The sequence below is a fragment of the Vipera berus genome (assembly GCF_964194415.1).
Source record: "Vipera berus genome assembly, chromosome: 15".
NCBI classification, from domain to species: domain Eukaryota; kingdom Metazoa; phylum Chordata; class Lepidosauria; order Squamata; family Viperidae; genus Vipera; species Vipera berus.
Window position 1 is genome coordinate 8632737 of NC_138218.1, and position 26056 is coordinate 8658792.

Here is a 26056-nt window from a genome sequence, read left to right on the forward strand (position 1 = left end):
TGTGAATTTTAATCCTGTGGTCCTGGGCATGCTGCAACGGTCGTTAAGTGTAAAAAGCGGTCGCAACAAATGCAAACTTGGCGTGATTTATTGTACATAAAATTTTACACAGGCATATCGGATAAGAATGCTGAGTGATAATATTATGAACCTCTATCCTATTTTTTTTAGAGATTTATGACGACGGCTATGATTTCTTTCTTCGTCAGGAAAAAAGGGAAGTGCCAAACATTTTTATTATTATTATTATTATTATTATTATTATTATTATTATTATTATTGGTTGTTGGGACTCTTCCTGAGTTTTCCCTGCTCGGTTTGGAAATTCCGGTAAGCATAGGCTACAATTTCAAGGAGTCATGAGGACTAGAAACTTTGGAATTGGCTTTTGGGAGGCTTAAACTAGCCACACAAGAAGTGAGAAGCCATTTGATGGTGATATTTAAGATTGGAGGAAGCTAGCAAATTAGCTGGTAAGGTGACTTGGAGTGAGAGGAAAAAAAACTAGTTCAAAGTCACCCAATGGGCTTTCATGCCTAAGATGAGACTAGAACTCACCATCTCCTGGTGATTGGATCAAAGTCACCCAGTCAGCTTTCACACCTAAGGTGAGACTAGAACTCTCAGTCTCCCGGTGATTGGCCCAAAGTCACCCAATGGGCTTTCACGTCTAAGGTGAGCCTAGAACTCTCAGTCTCCCGGTGATTGGCCCAAAGTCACCCAGCCGGCTTTCATACCCTAGAACTCTCAGTTTCCCAGTGATTGGCCCAAAGTCACCCATGATGGATGAGGAATTCTGGGAGCTGAAGTCCACAAGACCTCTGATCTAAAGCACGATCATATCCCTGCTTGTTTAGGAATATGCAAGTCCATAAGAAATTGTCAAAAATGCCAGTTACAAGAACCCCGAGACCTGCTGCAGGTCTTGAAGAGTTTTTAACAACCGCTGAGGAAGAGATCGTCAACAAATTCATCCAGTGATTCTGTAAAGGCCCGGCAAGAATCACAGGTGGTGCTTGAGGACGGCCACCACTCGATCCACGTTGAATCATCCAAAGGATACTGGTATCTATGGAGAATTAAAACGATATTTTTAAAGGAAAACCAGCAGATGTTCGCAGGGATGGAGGAAACCCAGGTGGCTGATGGGTGTTTTTTAACTGCGCAATCACTCCGGGTTAGAAGCACAGCGGAGCTGCTGTAAAAAGTGTCAGCTAACAACACTGTAGTTAAACCCGCTTTTCAATGTCCCAGAGTGGTGTTTCTCAACTTTGGCAACTTGAAAATGGGTTGGACTTCAACTCCCAGAATCCCCCAGCTGGCTGGGGGATTCTGGGAGCTGAAGTCCTACCCATCTTCAAGCTGCCAAGGTTAAAGAACAGTGTCCTAGAGGCTCGCACATCTTGCCATCCTGCAGTGTAAGAGGCAGAGCAACATCCAGCGAAACCATCTAAGGGCAGAGATTAAACCAGTTTCTCTTTCTTTCTTTCTTTCTTTCTTTCTTTCTTTCTTTCTTTCTCTTTCTTTCTTTCTTTCTTTCTTTCTCTCTTTCTTTCTTTTTCTTTCTTTCTTTCTTTCTTTCTTTCTTTCTTTCTTTCTTTCTTTTTCTTTCTTTTTCTTTCTTTCTTTCTTTCCCTTTCTTTCTTTCTTTCTTTCCTTCCTTCCTTCTTTCTTTTTTCTTTCTTTCCTTCCTTCCTTCCTTCCTTCCTTCCTTTCTTCTTTCTTCATTCCTTTTCTTTCTCTTTTTCTTTCTTTCTTTCTTTTCCTTCCTTCCTTCCTTCCTTCCTTCCTTCCTTCCTTCCTTCCTTCCTTCCTTCCCTTCTTTCTTTCTCCACTCATCTCATAGCAAACAACTTTAAGCTACAAGCATCGAAATTTGCCCTGTACAACTTCTTAGCACTTTCAAACCAAAAATTGTTCTTGCATAAAACCACACATCTGTCTCCTTCCTATTATTAGTTCTTACCAACCCTGAATATCTTTTCGGGTTCCCCCTCCTGACACCACTGCTTTTTTTTGGGTTTGTGATATATGTACCCAGTTCAGGTTTTGGACTTGGCTGTACCATTGACCTCGAGAGGGGAAGATGAAAAAGACTTCAGCCTAGCGTGAGGCCATCCCAAATTTTATCGGTTCTTCCTCAGGGGTCCCCCAATTCAGTTTTAGAAGGGAGTGGGGTGTGAGAGGAGGAGGAGGAGGAGGAGGAAGAGGAAGAGGAGGAGGAGGAGGACTGTGGGGTCCTTGATGCTCTCTGAGCTTGGTGGTTTTCTTGCAGACGTTTCATTGCCTTACTAGGTGACATCATCAGTGCTAGAAGGGAGGGGGGTTTTGAGGAGGAGGAGGAGGAGGAGGACTGTGATACCCTTGGCACTCTCTGAGCTTGGCTGTCTTCTTGCAGACGTTTCATTACCCAACTAGGTAACATCATCAGTGCTAGAAGGGAGTAGGGTGTTTGGAGAGGAGGAAGAGGAGGACCGTGGGATCCTTGACACTCTCTGAGCTTGGTTGTCTTCTTGCAGATATTTCATTACCCAACTAGGTAACATCATCAGTGCTATACAGTTCCTTCTAGCACTGATGATGTTACCTAGTTGGGTAATGAAACGTCTGCAAGAAAACAAACAAGCTGAGAGAGCATCAAGGAGCCCATTGATGGGCTTTTTCCTCTGCTTCTACCCAGGATCCTTCCATTAGCAACCAGAAGCTGCTCTAATTGTCTTATATGGAGAGTGTTTGTCAAAGAACCCAAAAGCCTTTTTAGCTGGCTCAACTGCCCTCTTTCTCAAAAAGGTTTTGGGTGAAGGATTGCCCCTCCAACAGAAGGATGGTTTGCTTACCTGGCATTGGCGCCCTGCCCTGTCTTCAAAGCCTCTTTTCCCATGATCAAGTAATTCTCCTTTGGATTGAGCTGGATGTCCGTACAGGAGCTCTTTTTAATGAAGACGATTTCTGCGTTCTTCTCGGCGAAAGTCACCCCTGCGGAAGAGTTGAAACAAATTGAAGGGAACCTGCAAATCGAACATTCTCCCACTGTGTTTGAATCTAATTTTTACTGTTCTGGAGAATAATGAGGTGTCCAAATGTCTATGGAGATTCTCAATTGTGGCAGAATAGAATAGAATAGAATAGAATAGAATAGAATAGAATAGAATAGAATAGAATAGAATAGAATAGAATAGAATAGAATAGAATAGATGAATAGAATAGAATAGAATAGAATAGAATAGAATAGAATAGAATAGAATAGAATAGAATAGAATAGAATAGAATAGAATAGATGAATAGAATAGAATAGAATAGAATAGAATAGAATAGAATAGAATAGAATAGAATAGAAGCTGTAAGGGACCTTGGAGGTCTTCTAGTCCAACCCCCTGCTCAGGCAGGAAACCCTACACCATTTCAGACCAATGGTTGTCCAGTCTCTTCTTAAAAACTTCCAGTGTTGGAGCATTCACCGCTTCTGGAGGCAGGTTGTTCCACTGGTTAGTTGTTCTAACTGTCAGGAAGTTTCTCCTTAGTTCTAGGTTGCTTCTCTCCTTGATTAGTTTCCATCTGTTGCTTCTTGTCCTGCCCTCAGGTGCATTTTAAGATTTTTTTTTTAAATCAGGAAAAGGCCCATTTCAGAAATCTAACATTCTAATCATTGCAAAGTGTATGTGTGCTGAATGCAGTTGTGATTAATACTGAAACCTCGGCTGTCATTTCCCCATAAGTATCCATCTTTTATGTGGTTTTTTTTTCCATTGCTAACATGCCTTTCTGTGCATTCCTGACACCATTAGGCACATTTTTAGAGCCGTATCTTCATGGGCGAATCGAACTCTAACAATACAGGGAAGTGGAGACATTGAAGGATCATGGCGTTGCAGTGGGCACATTGATTTGAGGACGCGAAATCGCAGAGCATCATCAAATGGGCAAGCCGCAGTAGCAGGAAGCAACAAAAAAAAATAATTAAAAAAAATACTACTGCTTAAACAGCAGCAATCATTTTAAATAAAGAAACGTTGAAGCCACCCAGAGTCATCTCATCAGGACCGATGGGACACCCTAAAAATTTAATAAATAAACGGAGCCCTTTCGAATCCGACTGGCCCGGCGTTCTCACCTAGTTTATACGGCTCCAGCAGGACTGCGTCGTATTTAACAAAGCTTCCTTCTTCCTTGGATGATTTGATAACCACTTTGTAAACTGAAGGGGGTAGAAAGCGGAAAGAACAGATAATAAAGATATATTTTTTTTAAATCCAGAAATTTCAACAGAATGATATTCCACCGTCGGGCAGCCTTCGGGATCTGCCCTGTGCCTCTGCATCTGAAGTGATAGCGAAAGTGACAGCCCCCCCACCTCTTAAAAAATCCCACAAGGGACCAAACCTTCCTTCCCACAGTTTGTTGCCTAGAAATAGGACCTGCACCAAAGTTTGGAAAATGCGCTTTAAAAAAACGGAGCCTCTGTGCCCACCCTCGTGCCTTGTAGCCAGCGAGAAAATCTGCGTATCGCCAGGCACCGTTTGCGCATCCCGTCTCTGAGCCCATGTTCATGGAACTGTTTTCCTGTAAACTTGGTACTCTTACCGTACGCAATGTTCTCCTGGCAAGCGGCCTCTTTTCGGGCATCCAAAGTTATGGACGTGTCCAGCCGGGGCTGCATATGTCCACATTCGGCTATATTTTGAGGAAACAGAAGCATCTTTTTTAAGCAGGAAAGTGGAAGCCAAAGAGATTCTGTGCGATGCTTGGACAAGGATGCATCTGGTTGGAACACTTGCCTCTCCTTCCCACTTAAACCCATGTTTCTCTCTCTCTCTCTCTCTCTCTCTCTTTAAATTTGAGTATAAGCAATTTTCTTTACTTTGATGCACAGTTTGGAAATGTTTTTTGGATGATGCTTTAAATTTACCTGCCGTTCTTTTCCCACCCCTCTCCCAAAATATCTACTGAGACTAGGAAGTAGGTGGGAACAAAACAAATTATTTCCCAGTGAATCATGTTCTATGATCCTCTGACTCGCGGCTTGCTCATATCAACCATAGTGACCTAAAGAAAGTTCTTTTGTAGTAGTAGTAGTAGTAGTAGTAGTAGTAGTAGTAGTAATAATAATAATAATAATAATAATAGTAATAACAATAATAATAATAATAATAATAATAATAATAATAATAATAATAATAATAATAATAATAATAATAATAATAATAATAATAATAATAATAATAATAATAATAAAATGGAAGCAATTTTTAATCATTTCCCCCCAGGTCATTTAATTCAAGTTATTTTTGGCTGCTTACCTTCCATACATTTGCATTCGCTGCCTTCACATAACTTCACGAGAGATTCTTCTCCGTAAGCGTTATAAAAGATTGTGCACCGTTTATCTGTAGAAACAAAACAAAAATCATTTTCCTGAAACTGAGAGAGAGTTTTTAAGTTAGGAAAGGGAAGGGAAGGGGAGGGGAGGGGAGGGAGGGAGGAAGGAAGGGGTGAAGGGATGAGAAGGGAAGGGAAGGAAAGGAAAAGAAGGAAGGAAGGAAAGAAGGAAGGAAGGAAGGAAGGAAGGAAGGAAGGAAGGAAGGAAGGAAGGAAGGAAGGAAGGAAGGGGTGAAGGGATGAGAAGGGAAGGGAAGGGAAGGAAAGGGAAGGAAAGAAGGAAGGAAGGAAGGAAGGAAGGAAGGAAGGAAGGAAGGAAGGGGTGAAGGGAAGGGAAGGGAAGGGAAGGAAAGGGCCAAATTCTCTTGAAATAAGGTAGATTTCTGAGAAAGCGGAATGCCGAACAAGAGCCAGCATTCAATTCTATAGAATAATCAATACTAAAATCACCAGCCTAAATTCATTAACAGGCTGGTTTGATCTGAACCAACACACTTAGCCCCAAAAGGCCAGATTCTCTTATGGGATGGGACCAAAATGAACTCCTTACCAGGGTCATGATAGTCATACACCGAGAAGGTTCCTGGACTTGGCATTCCAACCCGGTAAATTTCAATTGTTCGGAAACCAACACACAGGAACTCATTTCCTGGAATCTGTCGGAATAACGTAAGTTCAGATGGACTCAGGATACATAAAAATCACACGTGACCTTTCACCACCCGGCCTCTTTGCACTGAAACGTCCGGAATCTTTGGTCTGTTGCTCTATCAGCTACTGTGGTGAGCCAGTGTGACTTCAGCTGATTTCCAGAATTAGATCAGTTACACGGAAGGGGTGGGCAAACCCACCGTTGGCTGCGGGAGGGGGCAGGAAAAAAGCCATGAGACTCCTATCCCACTTGGGGTTTTCCAGAGACGACTGAGTCAAAGACAACAACCCAGACTATTTACACCACCAGTTCAGTAGCTCTCTTTGTCCGAAAGTGGGCATTTGAATTTAAGGAGGAATGCTAATATAACATGATTTTCACTGATTGGGAAGCAAGGCCCCAGAATCCTGAAATATACTGCAAATTGATTAGGGGACTCGTGGCTTAAACTTATGAAGAACGGTTGCAGGAATTGGCCATGTTTAGTTTAAAGAAAAGAAGGACCAAGGGGCACATAATAGCCGTCTTCCAACATTTGAGGGGCTGCCACAAAGAAGAGGGGGGGGGTCGATCCATTTTCCAAAGTGCCAGAAGGCAGAACAAGAAGCAATGAATGGAAAATAATCAAGGAGAGATCTAAGTTAGGAAATAAGGAGAAATTTCCTGACAGTGAGAACAATTAACCAGTGGAATGGCTTAACTCCAGAAGTTGTAGATGCCCTAACACTGGAGGTTTTTAACATGGTGAAGTTATGTCTCCTGCCTGAGCAGGGGTTGGACTAGAAGACCTCCAAGGTCCCTTGCAGCTCTGTTATTCTGTTATCTCTGCTGCTGTCCTTCCAGAGGACTGGCAGGATTCAGTTATTTGCACCTTGAACAAGCAGCTTCCTCTGTTAGCCTGTGCAGTTTGCAGAAACCCACTTCCTGTGTGCCACACTGCTCAACTTGGCAGAGAAAGAAAGAAAGAAAGAGAGAGAAAGACTGAGAGAGAGAAAGGGAGAGAGGAGAGAGAAAGAGAGAGGGAGAGAAAGAAAGAGAGAGAGAAAAAGAGAGAGAGGAGGGAGAGAAAGAAAGAGAGAGAGAGGAGAGAGAAAGAGAGAGAGGGAGAGAAAGAGAGAAAAAGAGAGAGAAAGTGAAAGAAAGAGAGAAAGAGAAAGAGGAGAGAGAAAGAGAGAAAGAGAGAAAGTAAGTGTGAGACAGGGGGGGGGGCAGGCCATGTCTATTGGACTATTTAACTGAGCTTGAATTATGCAGCTCTGAGGAACAGGAGGATTAAAAAAAAATCATTGATTACTTGACAAGCCTTGTGAGAAATAAAACCCCGTGACAAAGCCGCAGAAACTTACCGTGTCCACCTGCATGACGATATGTCCCTCGGGTGTAATCTCATAATTTGAAATCAGCTGGTCAATACTATTTGTAAGCTGAGAAATGAGAAAAGAGGAATGGTTGCCAGGTGAGATATTCTGGAAGAGCAGCTCCATCATTTTGTAGTGCAACGGTATTTCGAATCGCCTTAGCTGTAGGTGTGAAGTCGATCTGAACGTATTCTCTGAATTTGTACAGGGACGTTTTTCCACTAAAACATGCAGCTCGAGAGACCCAAGGTCTTTAGAAACACATGTCTCTGTTCAAAAATATACAGGCGGTCCTCGACTCATTTAGTGACTGTTTGAAGTTACAGTGGGACCGAAACAGGTGACCTTTGACCGTTTTCCCCCCCACTTATGACCGTTGCAGCGTGGTGATTTAAATCTGAATGCTTGAGAACCGGTTCATATTTATGATGGTTGCAATTTATTCATTTATTTATTTATTTTTGGGAGTTATATGCCGCCCTATCTCCCGAAGGACTCAGGGCGGCTAACAACAATAAAAAACAATACAAAAATTAAAAAAGAATTAAATAACAGCCCCCAAATAAATTAACTACACAGTTAAAAATTAAAACATTTAAAAAACCCATCGTCAATCCAATGTCCCAGGATCACATGCCCATTTTTTATTTTTTATTTTTTTTTGAGCAAACTTCTGATGGGGCAACCAGATTCGTTTCACAACCGTGTTGCTTTTAAAAAACAAAAACAAAATTGGGGATGTCAGCATTACTTACAAGAGACAAGTCCTCTGTGTTTGCTTCCAGGCCGTTGGGAAGAGCGATATCTATCACTGCATGGGGTGAGGAGAATTCTCCTGTCCTCTTTCGAGGTTTGTACCTACACGGGACGAAAAGCAAAACGTAAACAATAGCAACTGACTCCATGGGAGACAACCCCTTTCTTGCACTTTGGTTGATATGGACCAGCAGGCATCACCTATATAGCGCTGTGAACACCTGACACTTTTTCCAAGTTTGCATCAGATGAAACCAACCTTTGATCGCAGTTGCGGGACAAGCAGAGGGGGACGGACGTGGCAATCGAAGAGGAAGGGTCAAGAATGTGTAAAAAGGCAGGAGGTGAGTAATTAGGAACAAGCAAGTCTCTTTCAAGTTGATCTAAAGTCCCCGGCGTCTTCACGAACACGTTTGTGTTGTTTTCTTGGCGACCGTGTTAGAAACCATCGGTCCGTCTCTTTTTCAAGGAAGGCTGAGTGCCCCAACACACTGGAGGTTTTTTTAAGAAGGGATTGGACAGCCATTTGTCTGAAATGGTATATAGGGTTTCCCGCTTGAGCGGGGCGGGGGGTCAGACTAGAAGACCTTCAGGGTCCCTTTCCAACTCTGTGGCTCTGTTATTCTGGTTGGTTTTTTTTCCTACTTTCCAGTCTAGCCTACAGGGGGTTGGGAGTGGGAGGCACCGTTTTACGGTGGTTCTCCTCCTACCTCCAGGGCCGCTCGCAGTCGGTGTTGACAGGAGGGCAGAGATCCGCCCCGAGGTCTCTCGTTTGTGGAGTTCCTCAGGGGTCGGTTCTCTCGCCTCTCCTGTTCAACATCTACATGAAGCCGCTGGGTGAGATCATTCGTGGTTTTGGGGTGGGGTATCACCAGTACGCTGATGATACCCAACTTTTTCTTTCCACCCCAAACCAACCCAGTGATGCCCTCTCCGTGATGTCCCGGTGCCTGGAGGCGGTTCAGGTCTGGATGGGGAGAAACAGGCTTCGTCTCAATCCCGCCAAGACTGAGTGGCTCTGCATATTGGCGTCTCGGGTTAACCATGTTATTCCACCTCTAACGATGGGGGGTGAGGTGTTGCCCCCCGTTGATAGGGCTCGCAACTTAGGCGTCCTCCTGGATTCACGGCTCAATTTTGAAGATCATATAGGAGCCGTGACCAGGGGGGCTTTTGCACAGGTTCGCCTGGTGCGCCAGTTGCGTCCCTATTTGGACCGAGACGCCCTACGCACAGTCACTCATGCGCTTGTGACCTCCCGTTTGGACTACTGTAACGCTCTCTACATGGGGCTGCCCTTGAAGACCACTCGGAGGCTTCAACTGGTGCAGAATGCGGCCGCGCGAGTTGTAATGGGGGTTTCCCGATACTCCCATGTAACACCTCTACTCCGCGAGCTGCATTGGCTTCCGGTTGCCCTCCGGGTGAAATTCAAGGTGCTGGTTATCACCTATAAAGCCCTACATGGCCTGGGTCCGGGTTATTTGAGGGAACACCTGCTGCCGGCATCAAACGCCCTTCGCCCAGTGCGCTCCCACAGGGAGGGTCTGCTCAGGGTTCCGCCGGTGAGAGATTGCCGGCGGGTGACACCCAGGGATAGGGCCTTCTCTGTGGGAGCGCCTGCCCTCTGGAACCAGCTGCCGGTGGAGCTGAGGACTGCCCCCGACCTCCGATCATTCCGCCGGGGCCTGAAGACCTGGCTCTTCGAGCTCTCGGGCCCAGACTGAGGAGGAATTTTTAATTTGGGGTTCTTTTTTAACTGACTACAGGGTTAATTTAATTTTTTTTTTAATTTGGTTCTTAATTTTTGTATTTTGGATTTTTAATTCCCTGTAAACCGCCCTGAGTCCTCAGGGAATAGGGCGGTATATAAATACAATTAAATAAATAAATAAATAAATAAATACAGCTCCAGAGAGCTTCTCATGATCCCCTCTCCTTCAAAACCTAACTAGATTCACCCCTGTGTAACTCCAAAGCCCAGAGTTGAATGAACGAACGAACGAACGAACGAACGAATGAATGAATGAGAGAATCTATTCAAAGTAAAGACATCTTCTTCCTATTTTTTTTCGTTCTGACACTCAACGAAGTCTTGAATTGTTCAGACTTACTTCGCACAGGCGACCAACAGCCGGATCTTGTTGAAGGACAGATAGTACTTCTCGTCTGTACAAACAAAAAAGAAGGTGTTTTTTTTTCAAAAGAAGAATTTCAGGATTATAGTATCCGGCAGAGCAAAACCAACCTTTCCATCTAACCGGAGGAAAGAGGTGCATTTTTGCCACCACTCAGATTTGAAAAATTGGGGGCGGGGGGGGGGCTTCCAAGGAAGGAATTGTTTGCAGAAGTACTTGCCAGCCAAGCATTACTGAGATTTTAGCTTACAGGGGGTCATCAAAGCTACGTTGGAAAATATTTGAGGTACCAGTTTTGTCTGTAGGGGCTCCATGAAATGGGATTGTTCTCCATATGTGCCCTAAAGAGCTGTACGAATAGAAAAATGCAAGCTAGACTGCCGTTAAGTGCTAAGCATTAAAGTTATTTTTATTTAGATGTAGCTCAGATGAAAGAAATCCGTAAGAATAACGTAAGGGTAGCTGCGCATTCAACTTGCACTTATCTATGGAGAGTCCCAATCCTCTAAAAGACAACTGGACTTTTGTGTGTGTGTGTGGGGGGGGGTTGTTTTCCCTTGAAAATATTTCGCTTTTCATCCAAGAAGCTTCTTCCGTTCTGCTTCGCTTCTAGAACTGAAGAAGCTTCTTGGATGAGAAGCCAAACATTTTCAAAGGAAAAAAAAAAGAACTAAGAAACTCCAGTTGCCTTTTGGAAAAAAGCAGCCTTGGGATTTTGCCTTAGTAACAAATAATAAGATAAGATTAGAGATAAGATAACCTTTATTGTCATTTTTTTTCTTTTTTTTTTACTGCGGGCACACTGGCACGCATTAAAAATCAAATTCTGTTGCCTGCTCTCAAGAGTGCACGCATACAAAGCGCGCATCTAAATACGCTGTAGGCAACACACAGCAACATATTTATATGAATGCATTTAAATATGAATCACTGTCCATCTTAACATAGTGTTGATGCTTAGTTGAAACCCTTTCTCTTGGAACAGAGGGGAAAATAACACTGTCATCCCTTCAAAGATGCAGAAAGGGCTACTTCAATGTCCTTTGAGTACTCTTTTCTCCAGTTTAATATTATTATTATTATTATTATTTAAAAAAAATAGTCCCTCACCATCTGGCGTGACATCAATCTTCAACTGAAAGTCACAAGTGTCCTCAGAGACGCTGCTTACGTAATAGACGCTCCTCAGCTGTAAATATTGAAAATAAAGACCAAATTAATTTGGAGCCTTTGAACCCACCAACCAGCTTCTAGCTACCCTTATAATATCTGTAGAATAGGTAAGGCAAAAGATTTAAAATTGGTGAAGATAATCCATCTTGGATGGCAGTCGTGTTCAATCAAGCTTTGTACGTTTCTAGCCAACTTCGTGGGAAGAACTCTGGATTCAAAACTAAAAAAAACAACAACCCATAGGTCATTGTTTCGTAGCCAAATTGTTTCGTAGTCTCCCATCCATTTGTCAATTGCTCATTTTATTGTTCAGTAACACCAGCTGCCTGCAATTAGTGCAGGTTCGAGTCCCACCAGGCTCAAGGTTGACTCAGCCTTCCATCCTTCCGAGGTAGGTAAAATGAGGACCCAGATTGTTGGGGGGCAATAAGCTGACTTTGTAATAATGCTGCTTGGGGGGGGCGAAAGCCCTAATAAGCAGGCATATACATAGAATGAAGGCTATTGCTAAGCTTGTAAGCCGCCCTGAGTCTTCGGAGAAGGGCAGGATATAAATGGAAATAAAATTTAAAACAATGGTCTCATGTCCATCTGCCAAGCTGGATTTACGACGGGTTACAATTTAGTGTGTATATTTAGACATTTGGGGTTCCTTTTTAAAAAAACAACGTTTTATTGATTTTCTAGTTTTACATTTAAATATTTAAAAAGCAACGTGGTGGCTGAGTTAATCAATAATTCAATAACATACAAGTATCTTTGGTACAAGTCTCAAACTACCACGTTAACTATTTCCTCTCTTTTCCCCTTAGTATTTACTGTCTCATGTTTAAACTAATACAATTCTTATTATTAAGGGTTGGACTAGATTATTAAGGGTTGGACTAGATGACCTCCAAGGTCCCTTCCAACTTTTTTTATTATTATTATTATTATTATTATTATTATTATTATTATTATTATTATTATTATATCAATTAAATAAAAATAACATTCTTACATTTACCAATAATTTTTAGCTTATACATATCCTGGTTATTTTAACATTCAGCCTTTATGGACAATCAATGTCCTAATTAGTTTTTCCCAATATTTAGTTTCCCATTAATATGTAAATTTAACATTTATAGTTTCCAAGTTTTAAATAACCGAAGTTCCCTTTATCACAATCCATCACAAAATCTAATGTTCAAAGATACGCGTCTTATCTATTTGAATATATTATTTCTCGCCATCTTACATCAACTAATTAATAATAGAGCGAGTATAACATTCTTATTTTCTATTAATTTAGACATTTGGGGTTCCTGATACCATTTCACGCAAGAGCCGCCTTTTAGGTCATCCCGATGGAAATGCAGCTAGTCCTCAATTTACAATCACGGCTGAGCCCACGCTTTCTGTTGCTAAGTGAGACACTTGAGAAGTGAGTTTTGCCTCATTTTACGACCTTTCTTGTCACATTGTTAAGTGAATCACTGCACTTAACACGCTTGTTAAGCGAATCTGCCTTCCCCCCCATTGACTTTGCCTGTCAGAAGGTCACCGAAGGGAATCACGTGACTTCAGGAAATGGCAACTGTCATAAATACGAGTCAGTTGCCAAGCGTCTGAATTTGGATCATGTGACCACGGGGAGGCTGCCAAGGTCATAAGTGTGAAACGCAGCCCTAAGTTATTTTTTTCAGTGCCGTTGTAACTGTGAACGGTCAGCCATATGCTAAATGAATGAAAAAAATTTGAACGGTCACTAAACAGAACGGTTGTAAGTGGAGGACTAGTTGCAAATGAAGACGCTTTGTTCACTTACAGTCACAGCGGCTGTTCCAGTGTTGCTTCCTGTGCGTACTTCTATATCGTCATTTAAGGAAGCCTGAATTGGAAAAGAAACGGTGAAAAATGACATTAATCCGTCATTGCTGCTCTAGAAAGTTCTCATTAAGCTGTCATAAACTTGGCCTGTATATTTTCAGCTGCTCGAGGCACAGATCTCGTTTCGTTAGAATCCCGGTTTATCATGACCTGTGAAATTTCCCTGGAGCAAAGGAAAGCGAAGATGTGAAGCAAGGGGATGAAAAGATGGAGAAGGAAAAGAAGGAAGATGGATGATAAGGAGGAATGGACATGTTGAGTGTGACACGACACGGAAGGGTTTTCCTAGTGCATCTCCGATTTGGTTCATTCAGTTCTTTCAATTGTCTGAGTGGAAGCCACAGGTTCTACCAATGATTATCAACTTGGGGGATGGTCCACCAACCTTCAGAGTTCCCAAGCATGTAGTATTCCCAACTTTGCCAAAACTTTGCTTCCCACACTAGAAGAAACCGTCAGGTACAACAGCAGTTTTGGAGGCAGAATCGTTTACTTGCAAATAATTTAGCTGGAGACCAGTTTCATTTCCAAGGCCAAAGCGACTTAGCTTCAAGCAGACCACCTTGAAAATGGCTGGGGAATAGATGTCCCTCTTTAAAACCAGGAAGGGTTATAATGGGACCGTTGTTGATTATTTTATTTTATTTTTAAATGGGAAATTCCCTCCTTCTGGATTTTGTGATTGTTCCCACCAGCCACCATCCAGGCATTCATCTCACCTTTGTTAGAATCTGGTCTACCTGGTTCTATTGGCCCTTGATTTGCTGGAAGCCCACTTCTTGGTCAATGGACCAACTAGATGGAAAGCCACTTCAAATATTTCCTCTCTTTGGCCTCCCATCCACCACCACCCTGTTCCCGCCCCCCCCCCCCCGTCCATTAACTCACATTCACAGGCTTGCCGATGTAATTGCTACTTGTGAGCCTGTAGGTGTGAAAATCTCCATGCGACTTATAAGACGCTTTGATGTTCATGTCTAGCTCAAGCCGTCTAATAAGGATGGAATATTCGGTCAGGCACTGCAAAGCGATGATTGTATCCTGCCAAATTTGTGAGAAAAAGAAAAAAACAAAGAGACAGTGTTAGTAAGGAAGCAACCACACTGTGTATTAATTCTAAAAATAAATAAATCTGTTTCTAGTTTTTCAGGGATGAGAAAATGGATGGTTAGACCGCAAAAGCTGTAGAAAGAACACTAAACATTCATTGATGGTTGCGTGTCTGCTTGGAGGTAAGTACAGTAGAATGCTGCAAGCATTGTCTAAAGTTCTAGGACGCTCAAGATTCATACAAATGACCTGGAGGAAGTGGGAGATTGTTTAAGGTTCTAGGACACTCAAGATTCCTACAAATGACCTGGAGGAAGCGGGAGATTGTCTAAGGTTCTAGGACGCTCAAGATTCCTACAAATGACCTGGAGAAAGTGGGAGCAGGAGAGCTGAATACCTGGGTCGAGTAAAATCCACCCCCAAATCTCTGCTCTTCGGTCAACCATTTCATGACCGGTTTGGCGTAATCGTGATCTCCTTTCAGCAAAATGGACAGCAAGGCGTAGGCAGTGGTTTCAACCATCTTGGCGTTGCCCTTAGAGGGAATGCTTGCATCGAATTTGACGGGGGTCTCTTTCCAGAAACGGTAGATTGGGGGGCTCCCTGTAAATGGGAAACAAGAGAGATAGACCATCACACAGGGGAAGGGAGACCCTTCTCACCTCTGAGTCTAGCCAAGGAACTAGCCACTTATGGTAGTTGGAGAAGCCAGCCTGATCCGAAGGATGAAAGGCTGCTGGTGTTTCTAAGGATGAACCACATCATCACCTGGTTGAACTGGTTTGGTATAAGGAGGACTGGATCTTACCTTTCACCTGAGCTTCTTTCTTCAAGCGAAGGTAGGCCGAATGAAGGTCAGGGTGGTTGACCTTGGCTTGAGTTAGAGCATAAGTCACGATGGCCAAGACAAAGGTGTTTTGTGAATTTGCAATGTTTTGCAACAAATAGCTGACCGCTTGGTTTTCAGCATTTGCAAATTTCTGTAAAGGAGCAGGTAAAAGGGTTTATATTTTGATTGGGGGGGGGCATGTTGGTTTGTCATGTCCTGTCCCCTTTCTCACTTCGGGCAATGGCACGTGTGAGTCCTGCCCCCCCCCAATTATCTTGAAAAACAGCCCCTCTCCTGGATAACACAGTGGTCTCAGTAAAAGAAATAGCATCATGTTCCCCTGTCAAACGAGAAAGATCAGGTCCACACGTGAACGTTCAACTAAGTCACTCTATTGCTAAAAGGCTATGCATGGGAATCTTCTCAAATAAGGGTTTAGAGAAGGGGCAACAGAATTTAAGAGAGATTGGACTAAATTTGCTTGTGGCTATGTAGGGATTCTAGGCTGATTCCTCTTTTAACTCCACCCCTCCAGGTGCCGCCATTCCTTCTCCTATGCTTCCATCTTTAATTGGAATTCAATAGCTGTCACCATCTGCTTATCAATGCAAGGGTCAAGCCCAAGCAGAGCTGGCCACACTTACATCCTATCAATCTCTGGCATTGTCAGAGTATTAAAGTTCCACCAAAAACCGACGGAGAATTAACAATGGAAAGCAGACAGACCAACCTGGAAGGGGCAGGATTTTTTATATTCTGAAAAGGCCATCAAGGTGAAGGCTGTTAGGTACAGGCGGTTTTCTTTCTGCTGATCACGTAACGTACCCTTTGGAAAGCAACAAAGAAGTGTTAAAATGCCACTCCTCTTGATTCTTAGGTCCCTTCATACATCAAGTTATAGAAATTAATCTGTATCCACGATGGTCATGGCGAAACTCTACCTCCTTCTGAAGTAACCAACCCATCCTTGAAAGCTTCGCCCAACTCTTCCCCCATTGCAAAGCCACGGAAGTTAAAGATCAGGTGCACCGATAGGTAAATCCGAGTTGGCTTTCATTCTGACCCATCGTCCACTTCCATACCTGAAGGGCTACTGGCTTGTAATCTGAGACTTCCCTGAAAGATCCGTCGTCCATTTGACAGATGTCAATCAACCAAGTCAGAGACTGACACGCCGTGCCAAATTGATCAGGCATATATCGCCGAACTTGTCCCAAAACCTTGAGGATAAATGCTGTAGTCCTGCCGGTAACGAAAGATAAAAAAATTTGAGTTTCTCCCTCAGGTTTGGAGACAGCTTTCAAGGCATCCAAGAATGAACAGGAAAGAAAGGAAGTTGAAAGTGAGCCAACAGTAGGATGCCGGGGGAGGGGGGGAGGGGGGAAACACACACACACACACACACACACACACACACACACAAAGGCAGATTTAACAGGATTGTATTTATTTCCCGGATGTTTTCCCTGTTTTATGTGATCTAATCTGATCCATTCTGGAAGTATCTACCTCTCAAGACACCTTTTACTCACCAGGTGCTGGCTTCGCCATCCTTCCACATGGTGTAAGAGTAATCTTGTGTTTGAAAAGACAGGACGCTGATGATTCCTGAGAAATAAAATATATATATTTTTTTAAAAACACACTTCTTCTCCATTCATATCTTAAAAGGCAAAGAGCTTGGTGACTTCCCTTTATAGCTTATAGAGGCATTATAGAGGGGTGTGTGTGTGTATGTGTGCGTGCGTGTATGGAATAGAATAGAATAGAATAGAATAGAATAGAATAGAATAGAATAGAATAGAATAGAATAGAATAGAATAGAATAGAATAGAATAGAATAGAATAGAATAGAATAGAATAGAATATGAAATAGATAGAATAGAAATAGAAATAGAATATGAAATAGAAATAGAATATGAAATAGAATAGAAATAGAAATAGAATATGAAATAGAAATAGAAATAGAAATAGAATATGAAATGGATAGAATAGAATAGAATAGAAATAGAAATAGAAATGGAATATGAAATGGATAGAATAGAATAGAATAGAATAGAATAGAATAGAATAGAATAGAATAGAATAGAATAGAATAGAATGCAGAATGGAATGGAATGGACTAACAGAATTGTAAGGGACCTTGCAGGTCATCTAGTCCAACCCCTCACCCCCACCCCAAAAGCAGGAGACCCTACACCATTTCTGACAGACGCCAGTCCAGTTCCCAGCTCCAAAGATGCCACCTAACCTCGTTTCATCTTCCTTAACAGGGTAATTTCTGCGCTGGTCCTGCCTGGGCCAAAGACGTCCCAGGAGTTGGTCCTTTCCAGGTAATCGTACACATAGAAGACCGGGACAATGTTCATCAGTTCGGCTTCTGCGCTGCCTTGAGGGAGGTTAGTGAGTAACTTCAGCGCCTCGGGCTTCACGGCTGCCTGGATCACGTCCCCCAGCAGGTCGCCTGGGAAATCAAGCGAGGACGCCAGAGAGGGAGGGGACACGGAGAGGAGAGGAGAGGAGAGGAAAAGGCGAGGAAAGGGGAAACGCAAGAGATACTTTTTTTTGCGGATTTGGAATTATTGATTGGTTGGTCATTTCAGCGGCTAAGGCTATCCACCCCAGTTGCAGATGGAAATGTTGAGTCAGTGAAGGACCCTGGTGGGAAAACAGTGTGGCTGAACGAGTAGCTCAAGGCTTTGACTCCAGCTGCATTGGGCTCTCTTTTCCTCCCTCCCTCCCTCTCCCTCCCTCCCTCCCTTTTCTTCCTCCCTCCCTTCCTTCCTCCCTTTCTTCCTCCCCTCCCAATCCTTCCTTCCTCCCCCTTCCCACCGCTGAAAAATAATTCAGCAATGCAATTCAAAATTTAGAAGGGGAGGGGGGGGAAACCCAGTCCCACAAGCCAATGAAAACCAGCACCCGTTCCTTCTCTCGTTCGCTTTTACCTTTTATGCTGAGAGTTTTTTCGAGCTGTGTCTTGGGCACGATGTAGCGCGGCACCTTGTAAGCAAATTCTTTCTGTCTCACCACGGTACCTGCCACGGACAAGCCACATCAAAGCCAGTCAGTCCCTCGTGCGCCGCGTCAAACTATGAATAAGTTACCAAAATAAATGGGCCCTCCAGTCCTAGAGCCTCTTTTCACCCTCCTGGGTGTGTGTGTAAAAGGCAGCTGAAATGGTTGACCACCTTTAACGCAAAGTTCTCCAAACTCTTTTGCGCCTGGATAAAAATGCAGCAATTCTGCTCTGCTCTGTGGTGTTCTGTTCTACTCTACTCTACTCTACTCTACTCTACTCTACTCTACTCTACGATACTCTACTCTACGATACTCTATATTCTATATTCTATTTTATTCTACTATTCTATTCTATTCTATTCTATTCTATTCTATTCTATTCTGTTCTGTTCTATTCTACTCTACTCTACTCTACTCTACTCTACTCTACTCTACTCTACTCTACTCTACTCTACTCTACCCTACATTCTATTCTACTCTACTCTACTCTTGATTCAGTCTTGCTCTTTCGTCCTGAGTTGAGGGCCCTGATACTAACGGAAGAAGGAAAATAACGAGAAATCTCTCTCTCTTTTTTTCTATAATAAATTGAATTGACATACCATAAACACCTTGGGGATCCAGCGTGCCACCGTCATAACTCTCCCTTCGAATACCTTCGGGCTAAAACCAAAGAACGGGTCAACAGCAATAGCAATAGCCCTTGGACTTATATGCCGCTTCACGGTGCTTGACAGCCCTCTCTAAGCGGTTTACAGAGGCAATGTATGTGCCCCCAACAATCTGGCTCCTCATTTTACCGACCTCGGAAGGAGGGAAGGCTGAGTCAAAGCTGAGCTGGTCAGGATCCCTAACCCTAACCCTAACCCTAACCCTAACCCTAGACCAGGGGTAGGCAACCTCGGCTATTTTATGACTCATGGACTTCAACTCCCAGAATTCCTGAGTCAGCATAGCTGACTCAGGAATTCTGGGAGTTGAAGTCCATGAGTCATAAAAGAGCCGAGGTTGCCTACCCCTGCCCTAGACCATTTCAGACAAACGGTTGTCCAATCTTTTCTTAAAAGCCTCCAGGATTGGAGCATCCCTCAACTTTTGAAGGCAGCTCGTTCCACCGGTTGACGGTTCTTATTGTCAGGAAGTGTCTCCTTAGTTCCAGGTTGCTTTTCTCTTTGCTTGGTTTCCATCCGTTGCTTTCTTGTGCTTTGGGGGGGAAAAATATATACGTTGACCCGCTCTTCTTTGTGGCAGCCCCTCCAATATTGGAAGACTGCTTTCATGTCACCCCTTTTCACTCGACTAGACACACCCAATTCCAGCAATGGTTCTTCATATGTGTTAGCTTTCAGGGGCCCCCCTGCCCCCCGCCCCCCAATCATCCTTGTTGCTCTTTTCTGCACTCTGTCCAGGGTCTATTACTCTTATCCTTCATCTCTTTCCTACTAGCTTCTTCTACTGGTGTCTTATAATGGCATTCCCTTGTTATTTGTATGTACAGTGAGAGCTTATGCACTGGGGACCAATCCCTTGAGTGTCCAATCGGACTTGGCCGGTAAAAGAATTGGAGGAGGTGCATGGGGAAATCCTCTCTTCCACCCTCCCTCCACCCCACCCCCACCCACCCACCCACCCCCAAAAGAACAAGAGCTCAGCCTGACCACAACTCTTAAGGTCTTCACGAGGATTTCCCTTCCGGCGTCGCTGTGAAGCGTGAGGTTGACGCTGAGGAGGCCCAACTCCAGGGGAAGAACTTTGAACGTCTCCACCGCAATGGAAGAGCTCTGGATGTCTTTCAGGTGAGAGCAGGTGTTGACCTGGGTGCCGTCCTTCTGGCTGTTGGCAGCACCGAAGAGGCAGATCCCTTTTTGCACGCTGAGCTTCAGACAATACTGAAAGAGTCACCGCAAGGAATTGGAGAAGTCTCCAGCCAGGCGCCAGTGGAAAGAACGCTCAATGAGGGTGTTCTGAGCTTGCTTGTTTTCTTGCAGACATTTTCCAAGGACCCCAACAGTCCTCCTCCTCCTCCTCCCCTGCAAGCCCCATCCCCTTCTAGCACTGATGATGTCACCTAGTTGAGTCATGAGACGTCTGCAAGAAAACCATCAGGCTCAGAGAGCACCAAGGACCCTACAATCTCCTCTTCCTCCTCCTCCTCCTCCTCCTCCTCCTCCTCCTCCTCCTCTTTGCAAACTCCCCTCCCTTCTAGCACTGCTGATGTTACTTAGTTGGGTCGTGAAACGTCTGCAAGAAAACCACCAAGCTCAGAGAGCACCAAGGACCCCTGAGCTACAAACATTCCCCTTCGTTGGTGATGCTAAATCAGGGCCCATGATGTCGCAGGGTGCTCACTCTTCTTTTAGTTACATTGCTTTAAAACTTGGCTCTCCAAACTGGGCAACTTTGAGACTTGTGGATTTTGACTCCCAGGATTCCCTAGTCAACGTGCACTGGCTGGGGAATTCTGGGAGTTGAGAGAAGGGGGAGGGGGAGGGGGAAGGAGAAAGGGAAGGAGGGGGAGGAAGAGGGGGAGGAGGAGAAGGAAAGGAGGAGGAAGAAGGAGGAGGAGGAGGAAGAAGAGAAGGAGGAGGAGGAGGAGAAGAAGGAGAAGGAGAAAAAAGAAAGAAAGAAAGAAAGAAAGAAAGAAAGAAAGAAAGAAAGAAAGAAAGAAAGAAAGAGAGAGAGAAAGAAAGAAAGAAAGAGAGAGAGAGAGAGAGAAAGAGAGAAAGAAAGAAAGAAAGAAAGAAAGAAAGAAAGAAAGAAAGAAAGAAAGAAAGAAAGAAAGAAAGAAAGAAAGAAAGAAAGAAAGAAGCTATTGCTGATAATAGCTTCTTTTGCTGGAAATGCAAATGGAAACTTCTGGGAGTTGAAGTCCACATAGCTTCAAGTTGCGGAGGCTGAGAAACACTGGCATAAGTTAAAGACAATGAACACTCTACTGTGGTGCTTAGATAGTTTGTTAGACCATGGAAGATCAGCAAAAAGACAAATATTCTTTCCGTATGAATGATGATTTAAAGTGTCAAAGGGAGTAAGGCTCCTTCAGCCTTTTCATCCAAAACAGAACAGGACGCTGCAAACGACACCGAAAGATTAGCCTGAGATGAGATTTTAGACTTTCTAACCGGGCCCAGAGAAAATTAATAAGCAACTTTTTCACAGCCCAGGTATTCTTCTTTGCAAATGCTCCTTGTGATATCCAAGGAGAAGTGAGCGCCCTGAGCTTACCAATGAGGCATTCCCTAAAGGGGGAGTAAAATACGCCGTTCTTTGGGAGACGAAAAGCTTTTTTAGCCGCCAGGCAAATCCAGCTAGTGTGATGCTGCCCTGTTTTGTTTTTAATCGAGAGTTCAAAAAACCCAAAGCCAGTCCTAATGAGTGTGGCTGGCTAGAATGGCTCTGAGAACCACGGATGTTGTTGAAATGAAAGAACGCATTGTTTGCGCCTCTCTATCTAAGCTCGGCTTGCCTCTTTGTAAACAGCAAAGCGCCAAGTGCACCTAAGTTTTACAAAAACAACTTAGGTCTCCATCCGATGGCTCTTCCCCACCACCACACACACACATCTCTGAGAAACCAGTCAGCCCCAAACGGTATGTCAATAAAGTTCCATGCATAGTTTTAGCATTTTCTAACCAGAGCCAAGGGTGAAAGTTAAAAGTCTGCCCCCGCAAATAAGGGGTGACTGTTAATTTTTATTTTTATTTTTATTTTTATTTTTAAATTTAACCGTTTGCTTACCTTCGCTTTTAACTGTCCGTAATTGTAAATGGTGGCTTTTAATGCTATTTGCTCTCCTCGGACAACAGAGTATGGAATATGGACATTAACAAAGATGTCCTTGATGACTTCCACTTCCAGGGTGTCAGCAACACAGATACCTGGGTGTACCAGATGAAAGGAGACGCGTAAATAATCTTCTTTTTTGGGGGGGTCATCAGCCTACTTCCAAGGCGAGCAGGAAGGAAATTTTAACCTAAAGGCAGATAGTTCTCCATTTACAACCAGCCGTTTGAAATTAGGATGAATGGATTTCCCCCCTCCCCGAAAAGATACATAAGACAAGTTTCCAAAGATTTCGCCGGTCCCCTCCTGTGGTTACACAACCACAGTTTGAGGGGTTGCCAATTGGCCAGCAATTTGCAGCCTCCAGTGGCAAAAATGGCCCAAAACTGTCATCCCACGTTCCGATGTTCAATAAGATTATCCCAGGGTGAAGAAGGGGTTCGCTTAGCAATTGGTGTGTTCGGTATATGACCAGCACACAAACAAAAAAAGGTCATAAGGTTGGGTCAGCCGCACGGGGTTCATTTTACCGCTGCCACCAAAAAAAGGTCGTATCATCCGATCAGTGACACAGGGATCCACTTTGCGACTATTGTGACTATTACCAGTGTGATGGGCAGGCTCCATTATGGCCGTAAGTTGAGGACTGCATGTAAGACCCGGATTTTTATTGTAGGAAGGAAAATTGGGGTGGTAAAAATTTACCCTGCTTAGGGTCCTGAAGAGCTATTGCAGCGACAGCGAAACTTTTAGAGACCGAGTGCCCGAACTGCGACCCCAAACCCACTTATTTATCGCAAAGCGCCAACACGGCAATTGAACCTGAATACTGAGGTTTTAGTTTAGGAGGGGAAAAAAACCTCATACATTAACATCTTTTGTCTTAAAAGAAAAAAAAAACACAACAACAAAGCTTTCAATGATGCAAACAACTTTGTACTGAAGGGTAAAAGTTTGCCTTTGGCATGCTTTTGAGCAATTAATGTGGTTTTTGCTGTTGTATGCATGCTGATCATTTGTCTAACCTTGGCTCATACTTTGTAAGTTTGAGGGCAACACATGCAGCACTCAGGTCATCTGTTAGTCTGTTTCTGGTGTCAGACTTGATATAAACAGCGGGCTCGCTCCAGAGGCTTGTTTTGGCTAGGAAGGGGCTTGAAAAATGGCTTTTTCCTGCAAAAACTTAGCCAAAGAGTGAGGTGTGCGTGCCCACAGAGAGGGCTCCGAGTGCCCCCCCCTCTGGCACGCGTGCCATAGGTTCGCCACCACTGAGCTATTGCAAAGAGATCTTTGCAATATTTAAAGAGATCCTGGCTCTCTTTCAAAAAAAATGTATAAATCCCTTATTTTGCATACCTTTATCCGAAATGCTGACACCTTGTATTTCCCAGGTAGTTAGAGAATCAGGCAAGGTGACTGGCAAAGTCTTGGACCTGCATTTGGTATAAAAACCAGAGCTGATTTACTGGTTTTAGCACAGATAGAACCATAGAATCGTAGGGCTGGGGGAAAAAAATATCTCAAGAGATCTAGTCGGATCACCTCCAAAGGGGTCAACATCGTACGGTCTCATACCTTTGAACTGGATGGACTTCCCAAAGCCAACTTTCTGGGAAGTAACTTCGGATTGCCGGAGCCACATCCAAGAGAGCATTAAGGGCTGAGAAGAAGAAAAAGGGAAAAAAGAAGAAGAGGAAGAAACGAAAGAAAGTGCTTAGAGAGGGCAGTAAAGCAGTGTAAAGCGGTAGATAATTCCAAGCGCTATCGCTATCGCCTTGTAGATTTGCTACAAGCGCTTCTAGACTTTGTGCCTGAGGTGTGTGTGTGGGGGGGGGAAATGACATTTTGATTTTGGGGTGTTTTTTTTAACCCGTTGTTATCGAAATGGTTTGTTTATATTATTTTGTGTAAGTAAAAAGTGGAGGTTTGTAGTTGATGTTCTACTGCAAGTCGGAGTCAATGCCTTTTTCTCCTCCCTTACCTCAGTCCTCTAAAGGTAAAGGTAAAGGTTCCCCCGCGCATGCGTGCTAGTCGTTTCCGACTCTAGGGGCCGGTGCTCATCTCCGTTTCAAAGCCGAAGAGCCGGCGCTTGTCCGAGGACGTCTCCGTGGTCATGTGGCCAGCATGACTAAACACCAAAGGCGCACGGAACGCTGTTACCTTCCCACCGGAGTGGTCCCTATTTTTCTACTTGCATTTTTACGTGCTTTCGAACTGCTAGGTTGGCAGAAGCTGGGACGCATAACAGGCGCTCCACTCTGTTACGCGGCACTCGGGATTCGACCCGACAAACTGCCGACCTTCTGATCGACAAGCTCAGCGTCCTAACCCACTGAGCCACCGCGTCTCTTTACTACTCCCTTTTTTTCCCCTTCCCCATCTTTTCCCGCTATTTACTTTTCGTATCTTCCTCGGGTCCTGTATTATCAACTCATAAAACATTTGAAACCGGGCTATTTGCTTTTCTAGCTTTGCTCGGGGCGCGCGTACCGTTTCTCCCCAGCAGTAGATGCTTGTGGGTGTGGTTCAGGCGCATCTTCCAAGCGCGTTCGCAGCAAAGCCGGAAGGCATAGATGCACCTCGGAGTATGCTTAATACGGTTGATTCGCTGTTGACACGTCTGCGGGAAGGGGTAAAGGTCTGCTCCGCGCCGGCAACATTCCTGAATTTTGGGATGTTGAAACTGGGCAACTGAAAGGATGGAAAGAGGGGGTGGGGGGGGAAGAAGACAAACCATTGCTTACAGCCCTTCAGAATGTTTTGATTGAGCAGGATAAGACGGTGGGGGGGGGGAAATCTGGATAAGCTGGATAAGACAGTGGGGAGAACTCTTTCCAAGAAATGACCAGGAAAAGAACCAATAGTTCTGGATCACTGCTAAGACGAGGAAGTAGTGGAAAGGATCCAATGGACCTACTGCCTTGCGGAAATGATAAAGGCGTGACGCGCAAATGATCTTCCTAGGCATTTGATCGGTACTAAGGCTAGATTCTAGGCCAAAACTAGCTACTTTGGCAGCAGAAGGCTTACCGGGGGCAAATCAAAACTGCCTTTTTACCGTCCGAATCAAGGATTGTTTGGGGGGGGAAGGGGGGGGCGAGACATTTTCACACACAAACCTGGCCACTGCCAAACAGAGCATGTGCAAAACAGGGAGGGCAGCCATGTGGCGGATTGGTTTCCCCCTGAGCAAAATATTTAGCTTTGATAGAAGAGAACGGTTTGGAACTTAGGGTTGAACTGTGGGGCCCTTGGTACTCTTCGGGCTTGGTGGGTGTCTTGCAGAAGTTTTATTACCAAACTAAGTAACACCATCAGTGTTAGAAAGAAGGGGGGGAGGAGGAGGAGGAGAAGGAGGAGGAGGAGGAGGATGTGGGGACCTTGGTGTCCTCTGAACTTGATGGTTTCTTTGCAAACCATTCATTACACAAACTAGGTAACATCACTAGTGCTAGAAGGGAGTTGGGTTTGCGAGGAGGAGGAGGATGAGGAGGAGGATGTGGGGACCTTGGTGTCCTCTGAACTTGATGGTTTCTTTGCAAACAATTCATTACACAAACTAGGTAACATCATCAGTGCTAGAAGGGAGTTGGGTTTGCGAGGAGGAGGAGGAGGAGGAGGAGGAGGAGGAGGAGGAGGATGTGGGGACCTTGGTGTCCTCTGAACTTGATGGTTTCTTTGCAAACAATTCATTACACAAACTAGGTAACATCACCAGTGCTAGAAGGGAGTTGGGTTTGCGAGGAGGAGGAGGAGGAGGAGGAGGAGGAGGAGGAGGAGGAGGAGGAGGAGGAGGAGGAGGACGACGAGACTCTGGGGTCTTTAGTACTCTCTGTGCTTGGTGATTTCCTTGCAGATGTTTCATTGCCCAACTAGATAACATCGCCAGTGCAGTTTGGTAATGAAACATCTGCAAGAAAACCCCCAAGCTCCGAGAGCATCAAGGACCCCACATATTTGGGTTCACAGCATACCTAGGTTTTCGATCTCCTGTCTGAGGGAGCGGGCAGTTCTGATGATGGCCGTGCAAGTTTCATCTGTGGAAGCCAAT

The 26056-nt window shown here is 44.2% G+C and overlaps 1 protein-coding gene across 1 annotated transcript in view; it reads right to left on the bottom strand.

Moving 5' to 3' along the window:
- Positions 1-831: 831 nt before the first annotated feature.
- C5 (complement C5) overlaps positions 832-26056 on the bottom strand; it is a 35834-nt gene continuing 10609 nt past the window's right edge. Inside the window, exons 15-40 of the mRNA XM_081339489.1 lie at positions 25980-26042; positions 24496-24696; positions 23581-23665; positions 23362-23438; positions 21961-22100; positions 19881-20111; positions 18825-18885; positions 18150-18239; positions 17456-17668; positions 16737-16812; positions 16287-16446; positions 15935-16030; positions 15184-15355; positions 14773-14978; positions 14214-14366; positions 13264-13326; positions 11391-11469; positions 10257-10311; positions 8142-8244; positions 7375-7452; positions 5927-6032; positions 5298-5384; positions 4582-4671; positions 4112-4195; positions 2838-2976; positions 832-1069 (exon numbers count right to left, since the gene is read on the bottom strand). Coding sequence (XP_081195615.1) covers positions 937-1069; positions 2838-2976; positions 4112-4195; positions 4582-4671; positions 5298-5384; positions 5927-6032; positions 7375-7452; positions 8142-8244; positions 10257-10311; positions 11391-11469; positions 13264-13326; positions 14214-14366; positions 14773-14978; positions 15184-15355; positions 15935-16030; positions 16287-16446; positions 16737-16812; positions 17456-17668; positions 18150-18239; positions 18825-18885; positions 19881-20111; positions 21961-22100; positions 23362-23438; positions 23581-23665; positions 24496-24696; positions 25980-26042 — 3041 coding nt within the window. The 3' untranslated portion in view covers positions 832-936. The remainder of the gene's footprint in view (positions 1070-2837; positions 2977-4111; positions 4196-4581; positions 4672-5297; positions 5385-5926; positions 6033-7374; positions 7453-8141; positions 8245-10256; positions 10312-11390; positions 11470-13263; positions 13327-14213; positions 14367-14772; positions 14979-15183; positions 15356-15934; positions 16031-16286; positions 16447-16736; positions 16813-17455; positions 17669-18149; positions 18240-18824; positions 18886-19880; positions 20112-21960; positions 22101-23361; positions 23439-23580; positions 23666-24495; positions 24697-25979; positions 26043-26056) is intronic.